This window comes from Orcinus orca, chromosome 6, assembly GCF_937001465.1.
Source record: "Orcinus orca chromosome 6, mOrcOrc1.1, whole genome shotgun sequence".
NCBI classification, from domain to species: Eukaryota; Metazoa; Chordata; class Mammalia; order Artiodactyla; family Delphinidae; genus Orcinus; species Orcinus orca.
Window position 1 is genome coordinate 93,680,731 of NC_064564.1, and position 19,615 is coordinate 93,700,345.

The 19,615-nt window shown below is 36.2% G+C and overlaps 1 protein-coding gene across 2 annotated transcripts in view; it reads left to right on the forward strand.

Annotated features, from left to right (window-relative positions):
• TMEM38B (transmembrane protein 38B) overlaps positions 1-19,615 on the forward strand; it is a 69,648-nt gene that overhangs the window by 36,220 nt on the left and 13,813 nt on the right. For both annotated transcript variants that reach the window (XM_049710993.1, XM_004271509.3), the window contains exons 3-5: positions 1,328-1,512; positions 2,324-2,411; positions 8,083-8,200. In XM_049710993.1, the coding sequence (XP_049566950.1) occupies positions 1,328-1,512; positions 2,324-2,411; positions 8,083-8,200 (391 nt within the window). The remainder of the gene's footprint in view (positions 1-1,327; positions 1,513-2,323; positions 2,412-8,082; positions 8,201-19,615) is intronic.

Sequence of the window (19,615 nt, forward strand, 5' to 3'; positions counted from 1 at the left end):
AAAAATGTCTAAAGAGCTATGTTGAAGTATAGGAACCAGTTGTTTTAGTTGTACAGAACCATCAGAATTTAGTCTGAACTGAGAATATTAAATAAAACAAAACTCCCAAAGTCAATGTATATGGTAGTATTTAAATGTATCTTGAAGACTAGGAAGGAATTGGTAAATGGAGTTGAAGAAAGAGAGGGTGCTTCAGGCTGAACAAACCATTTCATCTTACATTGGGTCCCTGAAGCAGTGTTTTGGCAAACAGGATTTCATATTCCACGAATACTTTTAGGAATTCAGACTTTATGAGCCATGAATTACAATAAGGTTAACAACTTCTTTTAGCAGAGATAGAGTACTTCTTTCTTGCAGTGTATTCTGTATCAAGATAAATGTTCTGCTTTAAGCACAAAATTGTCTGCCAGAGAGTATTTTAGGAATGGGGGGAAAAGTGCTGTGTTTTCCAATCAACACTACTGTTAAATTGTTGAACAGGTGTTTAGAACAAATGAGGCTTCAAAAAATAATTCACCTGAGGAGGAGTGAATTATTCTTAAACTAACATCACAATTTAATTGGTTAAAACTTAAACTTACTCAACTAAATTGAAGAACAAGCTTCATATTCTTTTAGCCGTATGAAAATAAGTTTTTCCTTAACACGAGTGAATCTGTCTCCTTGAGAGCAATGACCTTTCTCTGTATAGGTTGCAGTTTATGCACAAAGGGGCACAGGTGAAGATGTAAGTGGGATTGAAATGGTGTCCCTTGCTCAGCTACTAAGGTCCCTTTTCTAATTCCTTTTCCAAAGACAAAGGCACCCTACCTAGAGAAGCCCAAAACCAGAAGTGATTATACACTTGCTTAATTTTGTTGGTGGATTCAGCACTTAGCTTCTAGACTAGTGTAGTCACAAATTAGGAACTCAGTGAATACTTTTTGCATTTATAGAGTACTCAGAAGTACAAAATTTATATTCCCCTTTGATTATGACTTTTTGGCAGATTATTTTATGTGCTTCATGTGATTTTAAAAAATTGACTTTGGGACTTCCCTGGTGGTCTAGTGGTTAAGATTCTGTGCTTCCACTGCAGGGGGCACGGGTTTGATCCGTGGTCAGAGAACTAAGATCCCACATGCTGCACGGAGTAGCCAAAAAAAAAAAAAAAAAAAAAAATTGACTTTACCCAATCTGTGGTCTTCTTGCAGTCAAATTCCATGTTTATATGGATAATTCCATTTGTTGTGTTTTATCAAATTGTTATTGCTGATATTCTGGATTTTAATTTTTGTTCTTCTGATTCCACTCATGTATTAAAATATTTAAATTTTAATTTCAGGTATATTGTATTTTTTTGCCCCCGTGACCTTGTTTCCCAGGGATATTCATTCCTACCTGTTCAACTCTTGGCTGTGGGAATGAAGGAAGTGACCAGAACTTGGAAAATAGTAGGTGGAGTCACCCATGCTAATAGCTATTACAAAAATGGCTGGATAGTCATGATAGCTATTGGATGGGCCCGAGGTAATATTAACAATATGTGTTCATAAATATTCTGTTATTGGTGTACTACAACTACTGAACAATTCTCTAGTTAAATTAATGGGGACCACATACTTTAATAACAGTCTTTTTTGGAAGATGGAAGCCTTGTTTCTGTTGGCTGGTAAAGTTAATTCAAAACTGGCACTATTCACTAGTACTAGTCATCAGCCATTCTTTTGAGCCTGATTGTCTTAAAAATAGAATATTTATTATTGGTTTGATTAGAAGCCATAACCAGAGGGATTTGTAGTTAATGTGTAGCCACCACCATAAATAAAACAAGTTTACATAAGAAATATGTGGCACGTGTAATTAAAAAACTTTGCTCTGTTTTCTTTTCCTCGCTTTTTTCATCCTGAATAACCTGAAATAGTAAATGTGATTGATTATGGGTTCATGTTCACTCTGCATTACCTACCTTTATTGTATGTTGGAACTGAATAAATTTCTCAATCTGTTGTTATAGTGTACTGCCCCTAAAACTAAAATTAGGAAAGGAAGTGATAAAGCAGAGAAGTTTATTTTTTCAGGTCAGAAACAAACCTCTAGCCACATCTCTGTCTGAGGCCCCAATTTTAACCTTATTTGTAGTACAATACACAGTTGCCATGAAAGAATTGTAATTGTCTCTGTATCATAAATGTACAAGACAACTTTTTTCTCCCTCCCAAGAATCATATTTTGGAGTTGATTTTGGAATTTTAAGTCAAAAGATAGAATTATGGCTGTATTTCATATATTTTCTCAAGAAAATTGGTTAAGTATTCTTGTTTTATCTTGTTCTTTTTAGGTGCAGGTGGTAGCATTATCACGAATTTTGAGCAGTTGGTAAAAGGCTGTTGGAAACCAGAAGCTGATGAATGGCTGAAGATGTCCTAGTGAGTTGGTATAGACTGTACTGAGACTTAGCCTTTTATCCTTAGATCTTACCAGTTTATTTAAAAACACATTTTGGGATCTCTAAATGTGGATGAAACAAACAAACAAATAAATAAAAGGATAATGGGAAGAAAACCAGGAAACCTAAGTTTTTCAAGAAGTCTGCTCTCTTAAATGTAGCTTTTAAACTAAATATTGATTCCTTTTTCTGTGGGTTCCTCCTCTTAGAAAATAAAACCAAACAAAAACTCTTGGATTATTGTAGAACTGTGGGAAGAGTGTGTATTTATGGAGCAAGAACTACATAGGAAGAGAATTCTCTGGAATCAATTGCAGGCTCTTGGCATTTTCATTAATTTTCACCCAGATTTCAAATTATTCATAGTTCCTGGTAGTAAAATGTCAAGCTTATGGTAACAGTCAATACATTATCGTAAAGCCCTGTTAGTTGCTTTAAAAGTGAGAGGTGAATTTAACTATTGGGTTGGCCAAAAAGTGCCTTCGGTTTTTAAGTAAAAAAAAAAGACACTTTTTTCATTTTTACCAAGAACTTTATTGAACAATGTATTCACCTTTTGTTCCACTACCTTCTGCCATTTTTCAGGCAACTTCATAATTACATCTTCCCAAAACTTTTTATGTTTTTGAGCAAAGAACTGTTCCAGGTGCCTTTTACAGTCTTCCAGGGAATTGAATTTTTTTTCCATTAAAAGAATTTTGTAAAGACCGAAGTAAATGGAAATTCGAAGGTGCAATGTCTGGTGAACATGGCAGATGAATCAGAACTTCCCAGCCAAGCTGTAACAGTTTTTGCCTGGTCATCAAAGAAACATGCGGTCTTGCGTTATCCTGATGGAAGATTATGCATTTTCTGTTGATTAATTCTGGACACTTTTCATCTAGTGCTGCTTTCATTTGGTCTAATTGGGAGCAGTACTTCTTGGAATTAATCTTTTGGGTTCCCGGAAGGAGCTCATAATAGAGGACTCCCTTCCAATCCCACCACATACACAACATCAGCCTCTTTGGATGAAGACTGGCCTGTGGTGTGGTTGGTGGTAGTTTATTTCACTTGCCCCACGATCTCTTCCGTTCCACATTATTGTACAGTATCCACTTTTCATCGCCCATCACAATATGTTTTAAAAATGGAACATTTTCATTACGTTTAGTAGAGAATTGCATGCGGAAATACGGTCAAAAAGATTTTTTTCACTTAACTTATGTGGAACCCAAACACCAAAGCAATTAACATAACCAAGCTGGTGCAAATGATTTTCAGCACTTGATTTGGATATTTTGAGTATGTCGGCTATCTCCAGCATGATATAATGTTGATTGTTCTCAGTTAATATTTCGATTTGGTCTCTATCCACTTCAACTGGCCTGCCCAACCGTGGAGCATCATCCAGCGAGAAATCTCCAGCATGAAACTTCACGGTCCACTTTTGACATGTTCAGTCAGTCACAGCACCTTCTCCATACACTGCACAAATCTTTTTTTGTGTTTCAGTTGTGTTTTACCTTTCTTGAAATAATAAAGCATAATATGCTAAAAACGTTGCTTTTTTTCTTCCACCTTCAATGTTAAAATGGCTACACAAAAATTCACTAATTTTGATAAGTCTTTTTTTAACTGCACACTGATGTGACAGCTGTCACATACAATCTAACAAAATTGTTTCGAATAAAGTTAAAGACAGTTAAGTGCTGCTAGAGCCATCTGCGGAAGAAACTGAACAAACCTTTTGGCCAACGCAATACATATAAAAATAAGAAAAAGATTAGAGGAAATAACCCATTCTATGCTTGTACGATGCAGACTACCTTTTGCACCTATTTAAGAGAATCTAATCATTAGCTGTTCTCTAAAGACACTGACCCGATCTTAAATAAGTCACAAATCTACCCCTGATGCACCTGAAAATGAAATAGAGAAATACAGTTACTATTCCCACAATTCAATAAGGAAAGCCTTAGGATTTAGTGGCCATAATAAGCAAGGTGAGGAAGTCTTCATGTGAAAATAAGCTCGTTAGAATGGATTAAAAATGAAGGTGGAGAAGCAGTATGAATGATGAAATATATGTTTGAGTGAACCGGTAGATTTCAGGATGTTTACCTTGGAATGTACCCCTTAAAGCTTAAATGATGTAGTTTAGAAATAGAACAAAGGAGCTTTGATTGATAATAAGTTATAAATAAAGCATTGGTGTTATTCAGGGGAAATTTTTCTCATTTTGAGTATGTGCTTTGAAACGTCTTCCATGAAACATTTCTTGGGACTGTAAAACTGAAATCAAATTGTGATTCTCCTGTGTTCAGAACCTTGCAGTGACTCCCCAGATGGCCTGTGAGACCCTCCAAGATCTGTGTCTCTCCCGCACCTAATTTGCTCTGACTTCAGCTCTTACTGTTCTCTGCCTTGCCCACTGCACTCTGTCCTTGAGCAAGCCAGGTGTTGTCTGGTTTAAAACTAACTTCTCTCTCTGCCTAGAATCTTCTTCCTCAGGTGGCCAACTCCCTTATCTGCTTTGCTCAAAGGATTTTCTCAGAGCTTACCTTCTCAATGAGGACTACCCTGCTTAAAATTGCAACACTTCCCTCTATTTCTCCCACAGCATTTATCATATTTTATAGTTTACTTGTTCATTATGTTTATTTTTCTCTCCCTTTGGCTTTCCTCCATGCTTCAAAGAATACAAGAGGTGAAGTATAGGGATTTTGTCTTTTTTGATTGCTCTTATATCCTAAACACCTATCACATAGTAGACAGTAAATATTATGTGAATGAATGAATGATTAACAATTTGTCAAGTGAAATCATTGGGATCCATTATGATATTTTGTGTATGCATATATATATGTTTTCATATATTTATTACCAAATACTTTTGCATAGTGGAAAAAGCCTGTATGGTCTTAGAGAATACATACATTGTAATAAACAGGATGTTGGTAAAAATATGAATGTTAGAGGTGCTGGTGAGGTCTTAGAGGAATTGAGGAACATGATGCTGGAAACTGGAAGAAAGGTGATTTAGTTATATGGCTGCAGTTGTGTGGAAAGCATAATCTGTAAGCATTGAACTTGGATATTTAGTTGAGTTTCAGAAGCAAAGTGTTGGCAGTCTGAGCTGATTTCTTCTTGCTTCTTACAGTGAAGTGTGAGAGGAAAGAGTTGAATTGAGGGAATAACTGCTAAACAAAGAAACCAAGACTTGATGATTTGGGAAATTCTCAGCCTATACAGATTGCAAAAGATGATAAAATTAGGAGAGTCATTCTTAGGAAAAGCTTGCTGTGGAGAGAAAGTTAAGGGTGTGGCTGGACAACATTTGCTAGTGTTAAAAGAGATTAGGCGTGTGATTCATGGATCCATTCAGCTATCATAGCAGAAGCCTGGAATAGAGATGAGATTATCCAGGAAAGATCCGTGAAGGGCCATCTTGACTGATGGCGTGGATCCCCTGTGTCATGCATAGGAAACCCAAAAGATTTTTGAAAGTGTTGTATCAGCAGAAACACTGCCAGGTTGGACTGAAAGGGACAGAGACAAGATGAAATAAAAGAAGTCAGACTCCCAAAATTCTACAGGTAGAAACAGGCTGATAAAATTTTTAGCTGTCGATATGCGCTACCATTCAGGGAAAAGGAAGAATGGCTTTAAGGTGGGACCTGCGGGCCTAGAAACCTGAGGCTAGACCCATAGACTGGAGTCACAGGTGCAAAAGCCAGAGCCATGAATGCAGAGATTAGAGCTGTAAACTCAGAGGATGGAGCCTCAGGCCACAGAAGATTATTCCTGGGTCTTGAAACCTAATGGAATTTGCCCTGCTGGGTTTTGAAATTGCATAGGACTGTGATCACTTTCTTCCTTCCATTTTCTCTCTTTTGTCATGGGAGTGCTTATAGCTGCTACCTATGCTTATTCCACCATTGTATTTTGGAAGCAGATTTACTAGGTTCACGGGAAACTAATATAATAAGTATAAGAATTTTCTGAATGCATTCTGATCTTTGTAATCAATCTCATTGACTTTTTCCTAAATCCCAGCCCTGCTCCAATCCCCTGCTTCAATTTATTGTTTACAGAATCCTTGCTCCTCAGATTCATTGCTTCTGAATTTATGCTCTAAGAGAACACAATCCAGAGTAGAATATGTGTATGCTAAGATGCCCATGATGAGGCACTATGGTTCAGAAACCAAACTATTAGAAACAGAGTAGCAAAAGGACATTAAGACAACGTCTTAATGGAATTAACTATTTATTTTTTATCTCATCCTTTTAAAAGTCAGTTTGGTGTACATTTTATGATACAGTTGTACATAATTTATAAATTAATTGATATATATTAAGGAGTGTCTTAAAACAATTTTACCACTAGAGATGCACACTCAAAAAGTTTGTGGACCGCTGTTCTAAAACAGGAATGCTGCCCAGTTATTGGTAGGCAAGATCCAAACCCCTGTTACCCAAACCTAACTGTTTTGAACTCAATCCTTAGCTTGTACTGATTAAACAAACTACTTATTTTTCATAAAGTGGTTTATAGGGGCTTTTAAATTTGTCATATTTCATACTGTGGCATTCTAAGAGTTTATTATTTATCTTTTTCTAGTTTTAAGCATAAAGAGCTAGAAAATGATCTGTTACTGAGATATACTTTATGTGGCAAATATATGACATGAAAGTAGTGCTTGTTATATGTTAATAGATAAACATATTATAGACTTTAAATTTTAATGTATTGGGTAATGTATTGGCTCACACTAATATTTTGTGCTGGAGTTAGCTAAGTGATGTGCTGGAGCTGGCTCATACTGTTTTATGAGAGCCGTTCCACACAGCAGCCTGAAGTGGGCTGTGGGAGTACAGTTGGGCCTCTGTATCCATGGTTTCTGCATCAGTGGATTAACCAGCTGTGAATCAAAACTATTAGAAAAAAAATTCCAGAAAGTTCCAGAAAGCAAACCTTGAATTTGCCATGTACTGATAACTGTTTACATAGTACTTATACTGTAATTACAACTGTTTACATAGCATTTACATTATATTAGGTATTGTAAATAATCTAGAGATGGTTTAAAGCATGTGGGAGGATGTGCATAGGTTATATGCAAATACTACATCATCTTATATCACGGACTTGGGCATCAGTGGATTTTGGTAAATGTGGGGGCTCCTGGAACAAATTCCCTGCGAATACCACGGGGCGACTGTATGTACACTGTGGAAATGAGGAAATGCTGCAAATCAGGGCTTTCTTTTCCATCCCCCATCCCACCCAAGGAACTTGGTTAGCACTATAAAGTTTTTCAGGGCTAACATACTTTTCCCAAATCATGCTGTGGAACATGGGACTTTCAAATCTTTTGTGAAAAAGTGTTATGTGGTCAATTCAGAAATATTACATATAGAAATGTACTCTCTTTATCAGAAAGTCACAGTATGTATGAACATTCTAAACTTTGATACTTTATGCTGTGAAGAAAGGTATTTAACTTTATGTAACTCAGCATTTCCAAAACTTTATATTTACAGAAGTCATTTTTGTGTGACATCTATTAATAACTCATTAAATTAATATTTTGAGAATACTGTTTGAGAAATATAAAGATAAATAATATTTATTACTTATTGAGTTAAAATGTGTTTTATTTTCAGCCCTGCCAAGGTAACCCTGCTGGGGTCAGTTATCTTCACATTCCAGCAAACCAATCATCTGGCAATATCAAGGCATAATCTTATGTTCCTCTATACTATGTTTCTTGTGGCCACAAAGGTAAGAGTTCAAAGTAGCAATAAAGCAGTATTACAAATTCTGTGTAACCAAAATTCTGCATAAGGCAAGTAACGGAAAAATTTATTTTTTATTATAGTCTAAAAATATCAATTTTGGGGAGTTATTCAGCACATCCATGACTTACTGAAACATAGCTCTTCTATGATTCCTCATTTGATATATGCTGAGGCTATCAGGAAGGATCTGCAGATAACCTTGTAGTATTTACATTGGAGGCCAGAGAGTAGTGGAAATAGCCAAGGCTGATCAGAGACTGCAAAGTGTTGTGTCATTTGTAAAATGAGGTTCTTGGAGTAGATGTTCTCTGAGGTTCCTTTAAACTTTAAAACTTTTATATGTTTATATTAGGACATATTTGTGGTCAGTCTTTTTAATTACTGTTGTCTGGTTGGATGCTTTATCCCTTCTTGAAGTTAGGAAATAGTATAAGATGGTATAAGACCATAGGTTTCAGAGACAGGCAGTCTTAAATTCAAATCCTAGCTTCGCTGTCTAATCCCTGAATAGGCAAGTTACTTAATGTCTCTGAATCCTGATTTCCTCGTCTTCATTGTACCGATTGTTGATATGGTTCGAGATGACATATACCATTCTATGACTGTGTCCGACACATCTTATTTATTTATTTATTTATTTTTATTTATTTATTTTTGGCTGTGTTGGGTCTTCGTTGCAGCACGTGGGCTTTCTGTAGTTGCGGTGAGCGGGGGCTGCACTTCGTTGTGGTGCACGGGCTTCTCATTGGGGTGGCTTCTCTTGTTGTGGCGCACGGGCTTCAGTAGTGTGGCTCGCGGGCTGTAGAGCACAGGCTCAGTAGTTGTGGTGCAGAGGCTTAGTTGCTCTGTGGCATGTGGGATCTTCCTGGACCAGGGCTCCCTTGCACTGGCAGGCGGATTCTTAACCACTGCACCACCAGGGAAGCCCTCTGACACATCTTATGAATTTTATTTCAGCTGTATGATGAGACTAATTCTGATTATTCTTCTTCTTAAAATTTTTATATATTCACTATTCACGAGTAGACAATTGATTTTAAAATATTATTATTTAAGCCTAGAGAAATTTTATAGATATCTGTATCTCAGCCTAGATGTTTCTGACTAAAAACTTACCTATGAGATGCTTAGAAGGAAAACAGTATGTATTACATAAATTTATATCTTAGAAAGAACCAAATCACTGTAGGGATCATTTATTTTTATTCCAGTAGTCTCTGCAGTGGAGGTGATCTGTGGTTGTTGTACTTCAGATATCTGAGGCAAAATCTCTTGATATGTGCCTTCTTCTAACAGTCATCAGATTTTTTGTTTTGTTTTGTTTTGTTTTGTTTTGTTTTTTTGCGGTACGCGGGCCTCTCACTGTTGTGGCCTCTCCCGTTGCGGAGCACAGGCTCCGGACACGCAGGCTCAGCGGCCATGGCTCACGGGCCCAGCTGCTCTGCGGCATGTGGGATCTTCCCAGACCGGGACACGAACCCATGTCCCCTGCATCAGCAGGCGGACTCTCAACCACTGCGCCACCAGGGAAGCCCAGTCATCAAATTTTGAGCTGCATTTTTTGGTAACATTTTTACTGAGATATAGTTTACATACCATACAATTCATCCATTGAAAGTATACAATTCAGTGGTCTTTAGTATATTCACAGAGATGTGCAGCTGTTACCACAATTGATATTAGAACATTTTCATCACCCCAAAATAAACCTCATACCTGTTAGCAGTCACTTCACATTTTCCCTCAATCCCCTCAACTGTAGACGACCACTGATCTACTTTCTGTCTATAAATTTGCCTATTCTGACATTTCATGTAAGTGGAATCATGCAATATGTGGCTTGTGACTGGTTTCTTTCACTTGCATGATGTTTTTGATGTTCATCCATGTTGTAGTATGTATCAGTACGTTATTCCTTTTAATTGCCAAGTAATATTCCATTGTGTGGGTATACCACATTTTATTTCTCTATCAGTTGATGGATTTTGGGCTGTTTTACCTTTTGGGTAATATGAATAATGAGCTATGAACATTCATGTACACGTTTTTGTGTGGACATATATTACATTCCTCTTGGGTGTATCATATAGGAATTGAATTATTAGATCATATAGTAATTCAACGTTTAATCTTTTGAGGAACTAACGGACTGTTTTCTAAAGTGGCTTCATCATTTTACGTTCCCACCAGCAATGTATGTGAGAGTTCTAATTTCACCACATCCTTAACCAATGCATATATTTTTTATAGCCATCCTAGTGGGTGTGAAGAAGCAATTCATTGTGATTTTGATTTATATTTCCCTGATGACTAATGATGTTGAGCATTTTTTATGTGCTTGTTGGCCATTTGTATATTTTCTTTGGAAAAATATCTATTCAGATCATTTGCCCTTTTTTAATCATGGCATTTGTCTTTTTAATGTTGAGTTGTAAGATTTCTTTATGTGTTCTGGATACTGGACCCTTATTAGATTTCTGGTTTGTAAATGTTTTCTCCTATTCTGTGAGTTGTCTTTTCACTTTCTTCATAGTGTCCTTGGAAGCACAAAATTTTTAAATTTTGATAAAGTCCAATTTGCATATTTTCTCTTTTGTTGTGTATGCTTCTGGTGTCATATCTAAGAACCCATTGCCAAATCTAAGGTCAAAAAGATTTATCTCTATGTTTTTTTCTAAGAGATTTATAGTTTTAGCTCTTATATTTAGTTCTGTGATCTGTTTTGAGTTAATTTTTGTGTATGGGATGTCTAGTTGTTTAAGCACCATTTATTGAAAAGACTGTTCTTTCCCTCATTGAATTGTCTTGGCACCCTTGTAGAAAATCAGTTGACTGTAAATGTAAGAGTTTATTTCTGGACTCTCACTTTTATCCCATTCATCTCTATGCCTATTTTTATATTTGTACCATGCTATCTTAATTATTTCAGCTTTGCAGTAAGTTTTGAAATTGGGAACTGTGAGTCTTCCAGGTTTGTTCTTCTTTCTCAGGATTGTTTTGACCACTCTAGGTCACTTGAATTTCCATATGAATTTTAGAATTAACTTGACAATTTCTGCAAAGAAGGCCAGCTTATGTCTTCATAGGGATTACATTGAATCTGCAAATCAGTTTGGGGAGTACTGTCATCTTAACAATGTTAAGTCTTATAATCCATCACATAGATTTTAAAAATTTATTTAGGTCTTCTTTAATTTTTTTCAATGATGTTTTCAGTATATAAGCCTTACACTTCAGTTGTTAACTTTATTCCTAAGTATTTTGTTCTTTTTGATGCTATAGTAAATGAGATTGTTTTTTAAATGTTTTATTTTCAGATTGTACCTTGAAAATGTGTAGAAATAAAATTGATTTTTTATATGATCTTGTATATTGTAACCTAGCTGAATTTATTTATTAGCTCTAATAGTTTTTTCTTTTTGATGGATTCCTTAGGGTTTTCTACAAGATCATGTCATTTGCATAGAAATAATTTTCCTTCTTCCTTTTCAATCTCCATGTCTTCTTATCTCATTTTCTTGCCCAGTTGCCCTGTCTAGAACTTCCAGCACAATGTTGAATAGAAATAGAGGGAATGAACATCCTTATCTTCTTTTTGATCCTAGGGAGAAAGCATTCAGTCTTTCACTAACAAGTATGATATTAGCTGAGGGTGTTTTATAGGTGCCCTTTATCAGATTAAGTTAGTTCCCTTCTCCTCCTCATTTGTTGAGTGTTTTTATCATGAAGTAGTGTTGGGAGCTATATAAATTTTGAGAGTTTTTAATCTTTAAAGAAAATGAATGTGTGTTGTGGGTTTAGTTAGATTAACTGGTACTGGTATCTGTTAAATTGTTTGAATTGCAAGGATCAGTTTTTGTTGAAGGCCTAATTTGTAGCATAAAAATGATAGCTTTTCTTACAATTACTGCCAGACATATAGTTGTTTATTATAGCACCTAAATTTAAATACCATATCGCAAAGTGATAATAAAAAGGTATGTTAAAGTAGAATAACATACAGTATTGAACTTTTCTCATAGTATTCCTCAAATCTTCCTAATTAGAATATTATTCCCCTAACATTTTAGAATAATATTCTAATAATTTAGAATAATATTCCCCAACATTTTACTAAATATCCACCAACTTCTAAGCAGAATATTCATTTTTAGCTCATCCTTTTGCCCAGATTCCCTTTAGATTTATACTGATTTTTAAATAGCTTGTGATTTGTTTGAGTAGCTACTATAGTTTTTCATTTCTTAGGTATAAAATAATGAATTGACAGAATATACAGAGAAAAAATCGGCACTAATTATTTTTCTTTACCTTGCTTTTCTTGTATTATTTATATAGTTAGGAAATTTGCATTGTGTGTTTGTTTTGGATAATAATCCAGTGTTTTGACATATACAAAGATGCTAATAAATATGATTCCTCTTTTCAAAGAGAATATCTCCCACAAGTAAGACAAGGGCACAGGTATCTATAATACAAGTATAAAGAGTAACAGAAAGTAAGTGCCACCAGTATTGCTCGACCTCTAGAATCTCTGTTGTCACCTCACCCACTAGAAGCTGCTCTGTGGTAAAACTCGGGTATGCTCACCCTTGAAATGTGCAGCCTAGCTATGGACTTGTGGCACCATCCCATGTAGACATGAAGTCTCCTCCCCGCCCCACGCCTGCCTGTCTTCCTCCTGACACCCTGCCTGAGGATTCCAGTTAGTTTAGCTGCACCTAATGTCAGTCTCTCCCATTGGAGATGATTTGAGAAAAGTTTCAGAAGCATGGAATATCTTTTGGCTCCTCAGTGTAAGAAGTTATTGTGAAATAGATAAAGCAAAGGGAGACTTGAGTGGTCAAGAATGATTAAAACCGAAAAGAGGCTGTTGGATTTTGAAATTGAGGTATTTGGTGACCTTGGTAAAAGTAGTTTCAAATGGACTGTTAGAGAATAGAAAAAAGTTTTTGATAGACTGAGGTGAATAAGAGGAAGTAAAGACGAGGAGTATAAACTACTTTAAAGGCATTTAGAGTCTAAACAAAAACAACTTGGGAGGGGAGTTTGGCAGTATCCGATAAAGTTGAAGATTTATGTATCTTGGACTTCCCTGGTGGCTCAGTGGTTAAGAATCCACCTGCCAGTGCAGGGGACACGGGTTCGAGCCCTGGTCCAGGAAGATTCCACATGCCGTGGAGCAACTAAGCCCGTGGAGCAACTACTGAGCCTGCGCTCTAGAGCCGGCGTGCCACAACTACTGAAGCCCACACACCTAGAGCCCGTGCTCGTGCTCCACAAGAAGAGAAGCCACCACAGTGAAAAGCCCGCGCACTGCAACGAAAGTGTAGCCCCTGCTCTCCGTAACTAGAGAAAGCTTGTGCACAGCAACAAAGACCCAACTCAGCCAAAAATAAATAAATAAAATAAATTTATATTAAAAAAAAGATTTATGTATCTTGTGAACTAGTAATTCCATTTCTAGGTATAACCTACATCAGTCTCCCAAGGTGTAATACAGAACCCAGCTTCATCAGGATCTCTTAAAAAATGTTTTAGCATTTAAGTAGCGTTTAATATTCATTTACTAAAATCTTAGGAATGACCTCCTTTAAAATTAACAAAAAAATCAACTTTACTGAAGTATAATTTGCACATAATAAAATATAGCCTTTCTAGAGTTTCAGTAAATTTGTGTACCTATGTAACCACCACCACAACCAAGATATGGAATATTTCCATTACTTGAAAAAGTCCCTTGTGCTCTAATCAAGTACATCCCAACCACCACCCATGGCCCCAGGGTGGAACACCCATTTCCATGTAAGTCGGATCATATAGTATATATTTTTTCTGTCTGGCTTCTTTTGCTCAGCATGTTTTTGAGATTTATCCATGTTGTCGCATATTCCTTTTTATTACTAAGTAGCATTATATACCACAATTTGTTTATGTAATTACCTGTTGATGGATTTTGGATTATTACCAGCTTTTGATTATTTGAATATGGTTATTATGCATAAAGCTGCTATAAACATGTTTACTTTGTGTGCACATATATTTTCATTTCTCTTGGATATATAGGAGTGGAATTGTTGGGTCACGTGGAAAGCTTATGTTACATGATACAAGCTTAATATACAGAAATCTATTGCTTTTCTATACACTAATAATGAACTATCAGGAAGAGAAAGTAAGAAATCAATCCCATTTAAAATCTCATCAAAAAGAATAAAATACCTAAGAATAACTTAACCAAGCAGGTGAAAGACTCATATAACAATGATGAAGAAATTTGAAAATGATACAAAGAAGTGGGTCTGTTTCTGTTTTGTATATAAGTTCATTTTTATCATTTTTTTTTAGATTCCACATATAAGCGATGTCACGTGATATTTGTCTTTCTCTTGTTTCACTTAATATATTAATCTCTAGGTCCATCCATGTTGCTGCAAATGGCACTATTTCATTCTTTTTTATGGCTGAATAATATTACATTGTGTGTGTGTGTGTGTGTGTATGCACACACACATACAACATCTTCTTTATAGATTCATCTGTTGACGGACATTTAGGTTGCTTCCATGTCTTGGCTATTGTAAATAGTGCTGCAGTGAACATTGGGGTGCATGTATCTTTTCAAATTATGGTTTCTCTGGATGTATGCCTTGGAGTGGGATTGCAGGATCATATGGTAGCTCTATTTTTAGTTTTGTTTTTTTTAAACATCTTTATTAGAGTATAATTGCTTTACAATGGTGTGCCAGTTTCTGCTTTATAACAAAGTGAATTAGTTATACATATACATATGTCCCCATATCTCTTCCCTCTTGCATCTCCCTCCCTCCCACCCTCCCTATCCCACCCCTCTAGGTGGTCAAAAGCACCGAGCTGATCTCCTTGTGCTATGTGGCTGCTTCCCACTAGCTATCCGTTTTACGTTTGGTAGTGTATATATGTCCATGCCACTCTGTCACTTTGTCCCAGCTTACCCTTCCCCTGCTCCCCGTATCCTTAAGTCCATTCTCTAGTAGGTCTGCATCTTCGTTCCCGTCTTGCCCCTAGGTTCTTCTGACCATTTTCTATTTCCTTTTTTTTTGTTTTTAGATTCCATATATATGTGTTAGCATACGGTATTTGTTTTTCTCTTTCTGACATACTTCACTCTGTATGGCAGTCTCTAGGTCCATCCACCTCACTACAGATAACTCAGTTTCGTTCCTTTTTATGGCTGACTAATATTCCACTGTATATATGTGCCACATCTTCTTTATCCATTCGTCTGTTGATGGACACTTAGTTTGCTTCCATGTCCTAGCTATTGTATATAGAGCTGCAATGAACATTTTGGTATATGACTCTTTTTGAATTATGGTTTTCTCAGGGTATATGCCCAGTAGTAGGATTGCTGGGTCATATGGTAGTTCTATTTTTAGTTTTTTAAGGAACCTCCATACTGTTCTCCATAGTGGCTGTATCAATTTACATTCCCACCAACAGTGCAAGAGGGTTCCCTTTTCTCCACACCCTCTCCAGCATTTATTGTTTGTAGATTTTTTGATGATGGCCATTCTGACCAGTGTGAAATGATATCTCATTGTAGTTTAGATTAGCATATCTCTAATGATTAATGATGTTGAGCATTCTTTCATGTGTTTGTTGGCAATCTGTATATCTTCTTTGGAGAAATGTCTATTTGGGTCTTCTGCCCATTTTTGCATTGGGTTGTTTGTTTTTTTCATATTGAGCTGCATGATTTGCTTGTATGTTTTGGAGATTAATCCTTTGTCAGTTGCTTCATTTGCAAATATTTTCTCCCATTCTGAGGGTTGTCTTTTCATCTTGTTTATGGTTTCCTTTACTGTGCACAAGCTTTTAAGTTTCATTAGGTCCCATTTATTTATTTTTGTTTTTATTTCCATTTCTCTAGGAAGCGGGTCAAAAAGGATCTTGCTGTGATTTATGTCATAGAGTGTTCTGCCTATGTTTTCCTCTCAGAGTTTGATGGTGTCTGGACTTACGTTTAGGTCTTCAATCCATTTTGAGTGTTTTTTTGTGTATGGTGTTATGGAGTGTTCTAATTTCATTCTTTTACATGTAGCTGTCCAGTTTTCCCAGTACCACTTATTGAAGAGGCTATCTTTTCACCACAGTATATTCTTGCCTCCTTTATCAAAGATAAGGTGACCATATGTGCGTGGGTTTAGCTCTGGGCTTTCTATCCTATTCCATTGATCTATGTATCTGTTTTTGTGTCAGTACCATACTGTCTTGATTACTGTAGCTTTGTAGTATAGTCTGATGTCAGGGAGCCTGATTCCTCCAGCTCCGTTTTTCTTTCTCAAGATTGCTTTGGCTATTCGGGGTCTTTTGTGTTTCCATACAAATTGTGAAATTTTTTTTCTAGTTCTGTGAAAAATGCCAGTGGTAGTTTGACAGGGATTGCATTGAATCTGTAGATTGCTTTGGATAGTAGAGTCATTTTTACAATGTCGATTCTTCCAATCCAAGAACATGGTATATCTCTCCATCTATTTGTATCATCTTTAATTTCTTTCATCAGTGTCTTATAATTTTCTGCATACAGGTCTTTTGTCTCCTTAGGTAGGTTTATGCCTAGATATTTTATTCTTTTTGTTGCAGTGGTAAATGGGAGTGTTTTCTTAATTTCACTTTCAGATTTTTCATCATTTGTATATAGGAAAGCAAGAGATTTTTGTGCGTTAATTTTGTATCCTGCTACTTTACCAAATTCATTGATTAGCTTTAGTAGTTTTCTGGTAGCATCTTTAGGAGTCTCTATGTACAGTATCATGTCATCTGCGAACAGTGACAGCTTTACTTCTTCTTTTCCGATTTGGATTCCTTTTATTTCTTTTTCTTCTCTGACTGCTGTGGCTAAAACTTCCAAAACTATGTTGAATAATGGTGAGAGTGGGCAACGTTGTCTTGTTCCTGATCTTAGTGGAAATGGTTTCAGTTTTTCACCATGGAGGATGATGTTGGCTCTGGGTTTGTCATATATGGCCTTCATTATGTTGAGGAAAGTTCCCTCTATGCCTACTTTCTGGAGGGGTTTTATCATAAATGGGTGTTGAATTTTGTCAAAAGCTTTCTCTGCATCTGTTGAGATGATCATATGGTTTTCCTCCTCAGTTTGTTAATATGGTGTATCACGTTGATTGATTTGCATATATTGAAGAATCTTTGCATTCCTGGGATAAACCCCACTTGATCATGGTGCATGATCCTTTTAATGTGCTGTTGGATTCTGTTTGCTAGTATTTTGTTGAGGATTTTTGCATCTATGTTCATCAGTGATATTGGCCTGTAGTTTTCTTTCTTTCTGACATCTTTGTCTGGTTTTGGTATCAGGGTGATGGTGGCCTCATAGAATGAGTTTGGGAGTGTTCCTCCCTCTGCTATATTTTGGAAGAGTTTGAGCAGGTTAGGTGTTAGCTCTTCTCTAAATGTTTGGTAGAATTTGCCTGTGAAGCCATCTGGTCCTGGGCTTTTGTTTGTTGGAAGATTTTTAATCACAGTTTCAATTTCAATGTTTGTGATTGGTCTGTTCATATTTTCTATTTCTTCCTGGTTCAGTCTTGGAAGGTTGTGCTTTTCTAAGATTTTGTCCATTTCTTCCAGATTGTCCATTTTATTGGCATATAGTTGCTTGTAGTAATCTCTCATGATGCTTTGTATTTCTGCAGTGTCAGTTGTTACATCTCCTTTTTCATTTCTAGTTCTATTGATTTGAGTCTTTGCCCTTTTTTTCTTGATGAGTCTGGCTAATGGTTTATCAATTTTGTCTATCTTCTCAAAGAACCAGCTTTTAGTTTTATTGATCTTTGCTATCGTTTCCTTCATTTCTTTTTCATTTATTTCTGATCTGTATGATTTCTTTCCTTCTGCTAACTTTGGGTTTTCTTTGTTCTTCCTTCTCTAATTGCATTAGGTGTAAGATTAGGTTATTTGAGATGTTTCTTGTTTCTTAAGGTGGGTTTTTATAGCTATAAAAGCTATTAAAAGCAGCAAGGGAAAAACAACAAGTAACACATAAGGGAATCCCCATAAGGCTTACAGCTGATCTTTCAGCAGAAACTCTCCAAGCCAGAAGGGAGTGGCAGGACATATTTAAAGTGATGAAGGAGAAAAACCTACAACCAAGATTACTCTGTCCAGCAAGGATCTCATTCAGATTCGACGGAGAAATTATAAAGCTATAAATTTCCCTCTTAGAACTGCTTTTGCTGCATCCCATAGGTTTTGGGTCATTGTGTTTTCATTGTCGTTTGTATCTAGGTATTTTCTGATTTCCTCTTTGATTTCTTCAGTGATCTCTTGGTTATTAAGAAGTGTGTTGTTTAGCCTCCATGTGTTTGTATTCCTTACAGATTTTTTCCTGTAATTGATATCTAGTCTCATAGCGTCGTGGTTGGAAAAGATACTTGATAAACTTTCAATTTTCTTAAATTTACCAAGGCTTGATTTGTGACCCAAGATATGCTCTATCCTGGAGAATCTTCCAGGAGCACTTGAGAAGAATGTGTATTCTGTTGTTTTTGGATGGAATGTCCTATAAATATCAATTAAGTCCATCTTGTTTAATGTATCATTTAAAGCTTGTGTTTCCTTATTTATTTTCATTTTGGATGATCTGTGCATTGGTGAAAGTGGGGTGTTAAAGTCCCCTACTATGATTGTGTTACTGTCGATTTCCCCTTTTATGGCTGTTAATATTTACCTTATGTATTGAGGTGCTCCTATGTTGCGTGCATAAATATTTACAATTGTTATATCTTCTTGGACTGATCCCTTGATCGTTATGTAGTGTCCTTCTTTGTCTCTTGTAATAGTCTTTGTTTTAAAGTCTATTTTGTCTGATATGAGAATTGCTATTCCAGCTTTCTTTTGATTTCCATTTGCATGGAATAGCTTTTTCCATCCCCTCACTTTCAGTCTGTATGTGTCCCTAGGTCTGAAGTGGGTCTCTTGTAGACAGCATATATACGGGTCTTGTTTCTGTATCCATTCAGCTAGTTTGTGTCTTTTGGTTGGAGCATTTAATCCATTTACATTTAAGGTAATTATCAATATGTATGTTCCTATTCCCATTTTCGTAATTGTTTTGGGTTTGTTATTGTAGGTCTTTTCCTTCTCTTGTGTTTCCTGCCTAGAGAAGTTCCTTTAGCATTTGTTGTAAAGCTGGTTTGGTGGTGCTGAATTCTCTTAGCTTTTGCTTGTCTGTAAAGGTTTTAATTTCTCCGTCGAATCTGAATGAGATCCTTGCTGGACAGAGTAATCTTGGTTGTAGGTTTTTCTCCTTCATCACTTTAAATATGTCCTGCCACTCCCTTCTGGCTTGGAGAGTTTCTGCTGAAAGATCAGCTGTAAGCCTTATGGGGATTCCCTTATG